Raw genomic sequence first — 7,500 nt, forward strand, 5'->3', positions numbered from 1 at the left:
CGCAGCGGGACGCGGGCACCGGTTGGCTGCTGATTGGCACAGACGCTGGCTTCTCATTGGCTGGCTGAGGTTCTGAAGGCGTGCGATTGGCTGGGGGAGAAGACGATTGCTGATCGTCGCTCCTACGCTGATCCTGCTCAGTTTGTGCGTGCGTGTCGTCAGCGTGCGCGAGCTTGCCGGCCGTCTCGCACACACCCGCCACGCACCAAACGACCACCTCGTCTTCCTCGCCGGAAGAGTTTCTCCGCTCAGATTTTTCCGCGTTCTTCTGCACCTTCGTGTCCGCTCGCTCTTCTTCTTCTTCTTCCAAATCTGCGATCGCCACTCGGTCGAACGCTTTCAGCTCAGGCACCAACGTGTGTTTCTCTAAAACCACAGACATGGCGCCCGTAGTCGTAGAAGCGTTGCGCTCGATCCGTTCGCTCAACTCCTGATCGGCTCGGCTTGTTCTCCCTTTCGAAAAAAGCGTTCCCAGTCGACCCTCGCCATCGTCGTCGTCGTCGTCGTTGTTGTGGTCGGACTGCCGGTTCGAATCCGAGGTAGCGTTCACTGTGACTTCACTCGCACGATTCTGGGTAGCGTCGTCGCCGAGGTAAGTGGCGGTTGTGCGGTTGTTTGCGTTTTGTTCGCCGAAAAGAGTCTTGGGAGGCGAGAAGGAGGTTTGCGGCGCCATCGGGCCCGCCTGAGGCTGCTTGTTTTGGGGGAAGCTGCTCGTTCCCGAGAGTCCTGGAGTTCCACGTTTGTTGGGCGAGGCTGATAGAAAAGCTGTCGTAGCCTCTTTTGCGTCCGGTTTAGCCATCCCCAGGAACGTGCTCAGGTCGGGGTCAGCGGCGATGAACCCCGAGCTACACGGAGAGTTTCGGGAACGTCGCGTGCGGCACTTCGGGCTCAGGAGCTCCGCCAGCAGCGCGGCGGCGGACGCGTCTTCGTCGTGTCGTGACGCGGCGGCCGACATGTTCGTCTCGCTGCTGTAGCGCAGCCCGAATGCTCCGATGACCTGCCACAGAAACACAATCAGAATCACAATCAGAAACACAATCACAATCAGAAACACAATCAGAAACACAATCACAATCAGAAACACAATCAGAAACACAATATCAATCAGAAACACAATCAATCAGAATCACAATCACAATCAGAAACACAATCAGAAAGACAATCAGAATCACAATCAGAATCACAATCAGAAACACAATCACAATCAGAAACACAATCACAATCAGAAACACAATCAGAAACACAATCACAATCAGAAACACAATCAGAAACAAAATCAGAATCAGAAACACAATCAATCAGAATCACAATCAGAAACACAATCAGAAACACAATCAGAAACACAATCACAATCAGAAACATAATCACAATCAGAAAAACAATCAAACACAATCACAATCAGAAACACAATCACAACCAGAAACACAATCAGAAACACAATCAGAAACACAATCAAACACAATCAGAAACACAATCAAACAATCACAATCAGAAACATAATCACAATCAGAAACACAATCAGAAACAGAATCAGAAACACAATCACAATGAGAATCACAATCAGAAACACAATCAGAAACACAATCAGAAACACAATCAGAATCGCAACCAGTATCGCAATCAGAAACGCAATCAGAATCACAATCAGAAACGCAATCAGAATCACAATCAGAATCACAATCAGAAACGCAATCAGAATCACAATCAGAGACGCAATCAGAAACGCAATCAGAATCACAATCAGAATCGCAATCAGAAACACAATCACAATCAGAAACACAATCAGAAACACAATCAGAATCACAATCAGAAACGCAATCAGAAACTCAATCAGAAACGGGTTTATCGCCACAATAAGCTACAATTATGTGGAATTTGCCTTATTAATCCTTACTAGTCAAAACAGATTGGGTTTTGTGATGAAATACTCGGTGTCGTCACAAAACTGGCCCATTTTTACTCGACTCGGTTTTATTTCAATAACACAACTGCTGGGATATCACTTAACTTGCCCGTGCATTCACTGACTTATTTGCATTTTTACATCAACGCTAATGTCGGCTCAGACATTTGCCACATGCTGTGGTGCCGCTCCCTTACTTTGGTGAGAAAGGTAACGTAACTTTAGAGATGCCAACATGACAGCATGACTTTGCGTCAATATACGCGCCATTTTCCTAAAGCCAAGTGGTTTGTTATCTACGATACAACTTTATTGTCAGCCAAGGCTGAAATTCTTTGTGCATCCCTGGGTAGCTCGTTTAAAAAAAAAAAAAAAAAAGGACACATACACATACATACATGAGATTAATAACACCAACAAACATACATGAGATTAATAACACCAACAAACATACATGAAACATTACCACAAATGACATAAACTCTCAAATAAGTAAAACAGAGAAAACATATATAACAACAGTACATGACATGAACATACACACAAAGTCTTGGAGATGTATATCCCTGAAATAGATATTGCACTGGATTTAATGTAGCTGGTTTAACAATAGGATAGATTGATGTATAAAAGTACAAGTCTAATACGATTAAAAGCATGAACTCTAACAGTAGGTTCCGCACAGCGAAATTTCGCTTTGCTCTTATTGAGGTTGAATGGAGACGAAATTTGCCCTGATTGTGCGAGATGAGAGTGAATCGCCGAGGCGAGCGAAATAAAATTGACGAAAGTTTACCTTTACTCAAATGAGGACCACTTGAGAACCTATCAGGTCCGTGTGTTTGTGTTTGGAGGCGGGAGTTACAAAAAAAGTCTGACCAAGATGGCGGAGGTTATCAGCGCCGTATCATGAAAATTTTGATGTGATTAAAATGTTTCTACACGAACATCGGTACTTCTATCAACACAAATTGTGATTTATATGACACACGGACTTAGTTAGGGCACATACACCACTAAATAGATCACTGTATATGTTAGTTTAAACACTCAAACTTTTCAGCTAGCCGACAGGCTAATTGCTAGCATGTTTGGACATTGGATTTCATTGTAGCCTAGCCAGGCAGCTAGCTAGCTAGGCTACTTGTGCATTTGTTTGATTACATGTTTTGTTGGCGAACATTGACGCTTGTAGCAACACGGATTGTTGTTTATATGCCACACGAACTTAAACAGGGCAAACACACACCACCAAATAGACCACTGTAGATAGTTTAAACACTCAAAATGATTCAGCAAGCCAACAGGTCACCCGCTAGCTTGTTCGGACTTTGCATTTCATTGTAAGCATAGCAAGGCAGCTAGGCTACATAGCCAGGTTACCAGAGCATTTATGAGCTAACATTTTACCGATTGTTTGCTGCTGTGCATTTTTACCGCCCTCTGTCTTCTGACAGCCCGGGACATTTAAAAACATGTTGCGTTCTTGCGTGTTGTTTTCGCGACCACGCCTCCGAGGCAAACTTTCGCTGGCCGAAATTCGCGAGGTGATTCGCTGTGTGGAACCCTACCGTAAAGCGTCTGTTTGAAGGCAGAAGCTGATATTCACTGTGCAAGACATGTGAAGAGTAATTTGAAATATTTCTAGCCAGTCTGAGCATACTATTATTGTGAGCCTCCTGAAAGGAGTGCACTACAGGTAGTCCTATAATCTTTGAGCAATCTGTGCGCATTTTGAGCTATCTGCGTGTATGTGTCACGGCCTGGCCTCCTTCGCGGTATGTGTGTGAATGTAGTTTTTGTGTTCTTTTTCTCCTTTTTTGTGTGCCTGCTGTGTACTTGGTGCGTTTTGTTTTGGAGTCCGTCTCCGTGTTTTTGCTCTCTCCCACATGCTCTGGAAACCGATAGTGGGCGTGGTCACTCAGCTCCTGCCTACGCACCTGTGGCTCATCAGATTACTCAGCACTCCTGTTCCTCATCAACCGTTTACTTCCTTTATAAGTAGGGATGCACCGAACCCAGAGTTCGGTTCGGAAGTCGGCAGAACTTTGGGCTTTTTGACAGAGTTCGGGTACTGCCACTACACGTGGCGTGTTATCGCAAGGCTACGGTTTAGGAAAAGAAGAACTAGGTTGGGTTTAGGAAAGCAAAAAACTTCCCCCGGTCTCCTGGGTGAAAGTCCCGTGTTGTTTGACGTGGATTTTCGCCCTTTCATACTACTTGCTAGGGCTGGACCCGAATATTCGAATATTCGAATATTTGTTCAGTGGGTTGGTATTCGATTTGAAAATTTGACATTAGTTTTTTTTTTATTTTGGTTTATTTATTTTCTGCATTTATTTCTCGTTCACACTCCAGTCCAGTTGGTGGCGGTAATGCACATTTAAGTTGGTTTGCCAACCGCCAATAGACTACAAAGAGGAAGAAGAAGAAGAAGATACTGTCGGTACACGATGACGCCCACTTCGAGCATTTAGCAAGCTGGGCAGAGAAGCTAGCGGCGATAACAAGTGCAGAAATGGAAAACCGTTTTGCGTTTTTCCGTTGTGATTCCGCCAGAAACTTCAACATTGTGAGGCGAAGAGATCGTTTTGGAATATAAAGCTTGGATATTACATTTCCTCGGACTCTTGGGGATTTATGAAAATCAAGTTTTGGTCAAAATACCACTATGTTGCTGAAAGGACAACAACAACAGGTATGCATGCTCTCTCGGCTGCTCAGATTACGGCTGAATTGTTTTTATTTTCTGTTACTTTGTAACAGTTGTGTACATGGCTGTATATTTTAAAGATTTAATGCTTTAAAGTTATAAAAACGCTCATGATTGGAAGTTTTATCGAGGTTACAGCGACACCCCCAGTCACAAAGTGTCCTGTTGACGAGACGGTGATCCTTGAGAGGTTAAAAGTTTATTAATTCTGAACGCGTCTGGCCGGTCTATCTATATTGCACCAAATACGACACTGCACTCCCTCGTGAAGTCGTTTGGATGAAAGGTTCTCAAAATAATCAAAATGCAAACTAACAAACAGACACATAGAGATTCCTGCCTTTATTAGAGATAATAATATGTTCAGCCCCCTCTCTCTCCGAAGCTTCCAATATTCAATGCTCATTACTACCGAAGCCTCGAAGCTCAAAAAATGGTATTCGGACCAGCCCTACTACTCGCTACGGTGTCAATTCACACGCAATCGCAAGGTAATGTAAGTCAACGGAGGCCAAACAGCGTCGAGAAACACGCTAAAAGGTGAGTATACGTCTTGGTAACGCGCCCGATATTCACATTCGCCACTTATTGAGATCAGTCTGGAGCGAAGACCGCTTCTACAAAAAAAAAAAAAAAAAAATCGTCCAAGAGCAAAAGGCACGTCACTTTAAATGTATATATTAATCAAATATATGACTTTTTACCTCGTCAAAACAAATAGTGCTTGTAGTGTGTGTTTCCTCTCTTTTAGCTCGCTCATCACTCAGTCTATCCCACACTAGTCAAGCAGTGTATGTGTTATCTGCTGCGGGACTTTCCATTGACACAATGATCTCCTCTCTGTCTCTCTCTCCATCTGCATGCACTCACATCCCAGTAATAATGCTGGTTACTAACCTAGCTCTGGGCAGCTTATTCCCCAGAGCCCATCTTGCCTTGCAGTTTAATTAAATGTTATTACATTTTATTTATAGTATATATATATGTGTATGTATGTATGTATGTATGTATAGTATCTTTTCTTTTATTGTCCATATTATTCATGTGGATTTGTTATTTTATCATCCTGTTTATGATGTATGTGTGTGTTGTTTGTGTGATGTCTTTAAGCTACTCGGACCTGGAATTTCCTCTTGGGGAGAACAATAAAGTATCTATCTATCTATCTATCTATCTATCTATCTATCTATCTATCTATCTATCTATCTATCTATCTATCTATCTATCTATCTATCTATCTATCTATCTATCATGTGATTGCAGTAGACATACAATAATAATAATAATAATAAAAAATTAAAGAAATATGAATCGATTTTGAATCAGTAGAGCTTGGATTGCGATTTTTGCACAACTAGTATCAAATCATAAGAGTTATCTCAAGACACTTTACAGAAGTCTAGACCACACTCTATAATTTACAATTTGTAAGTTATAGAGTGTGGTCTAGACCTACTCTATCTGTAAAGTGTCCTGAGATAACTCCTGTTGTGACTTGACACTATTAAAGTGTGTGTGTGTGTGTGTGTGTGTGTGTGTGTGTGTGTGTGTGTGTGTGTGTGTTCTCTAACCTCATGGCTGTGGGCTGGGGCCCACGAGTGTCTCTTCTGCTCCTCCAGCTCCTGTAACCTCCTGAGTCTGGCGGCCTCCTTCACCTCCCTCTCCATGTTCTCCTTCACAGAGACAGAGAGGGAGGTTATTATTATTATTATTATTATTTCTATTATATCTGTTGAAACAGCAGGTGTCAGCAAAGGAGTGTTTTAAAATATAAAACTGCCACATCAGTAACAAAAATTAGATTTATTGCCACGTTAAGTCTTTGTCTTTTTGGGGAAACACTAGATCCACATATTTCCCCATTTTCTGACATTTAATAAACCAGCTCTAGCGCGCAAGCACGCACGCACGCACGCACACACACACACACACACACACACACACAGGTTTGTGGCACTATCTTTGTGGGGACCCGTCATTGACATAATACATTCCCTAGCCCCTTACCCTAACCATAACCATCACAACTAAATGCCTAACCTTAACCCTTACCCTCACCTTAACCATCACAACTAAATGTCTAACCTTAACCCTTACCCTCACCTTAACATCACAACTAAATGTCTAACCTTAACCCTTACCCTCACCTTAACATCACAACTAAATGCCTAACCTTAACCCTTACCCTAACCTTAACCATCATAACTAAATGCCTAACCTTAACCTTTACCCTCACCTTAACCATCACAACTAAATGCCTAACCTTAACCCTTACCCTAACCTTAACCATCACAACTAAATGTCTAACCTTAACCCTTACCCCCACCTTAACCATCACAACTAAATGCCTAACCTTAACCCTTACCCTCACCTTAACCATCACAACTAAATGTCTAACCTTAACCCTTACCCCCACCTTAACCATCACAACTAAATGCCTAACCTTAACCCTTACCCTCACCTTAACCATCACAACTAAATGTCTAACCTTAACCCTTACCCTCACCTTAACCATCACAACTAAATGTCTAACCTTAACCCTCATCCTAACCTTAACCATCACAACTAAATGTCTAACCTTAACCCTTACCCTAACCTTAACCATCACAACTAAATGCCTAACCTTAACCCTCATCCTCACCTTAACCATCACAACTAAATGCCTAACCTTAACCCTTACCCTCACCGTAACCATAACCCTAATTCTATCCCTAATCCTAAAACCAAGTCTTAACCCTCAAACAGACCTTTAAACTCGTGGGGTCCAGCATTTTGGCCCCACAAAGCTGTCGGGACCCCACAAGTATACCGGATTCCCGGTCTTTGGACCCCACAAATATAAAAGATTAGGACATTTACTGTATTTAAATACAGCACAAAATAT

General features: G+C 42.6%; 1 protein-coding gene across 1 annotated transcript in view; it reads right to left on the bottom strand.

Moving 5' to 3' along the window:
* LOC114546211 (FH2 domain-containing protein 1) overlaps positions 1–7,500 on the bottom strand; it is a 35,237-nt gene that overhangs the window by 2,977 nt on the left and 24,760 nt on the right. Inside the window, exons 12-13 of the mRNA XM_028564900.1 lie at positions 6,188–6,289; positions 1–997 (exon numbers count right to left, since the gene is read on the bottom strand). The exon at positions 1–997 is cut by the window's left edge and continues 469 nt beyond it. Coding sequence (XP_028420701.1) covers positions 1–997; positions 6,188–6,289 — 1,099 coding nt within the window. The remainder of the gene's footprint in view (positions 998–6,187; positions 6,290–7,500) is intronic.

This window comes from Perca flavescens, chromosome 19 (genome assembly GCF_004354835.1).
Source record: "Perca flavescens isolate YP-PL-M2 chromosome 19, PFLA_1.0, whole genome shotgun sequence".
In the NCBI taxonomy this organism is placed as follows: domain Eukaryota; kingdom Metazoa; phylum Chordata; class Actinopteri; order Perciformes; family Percidae; genus Perca; species Perca flavescens.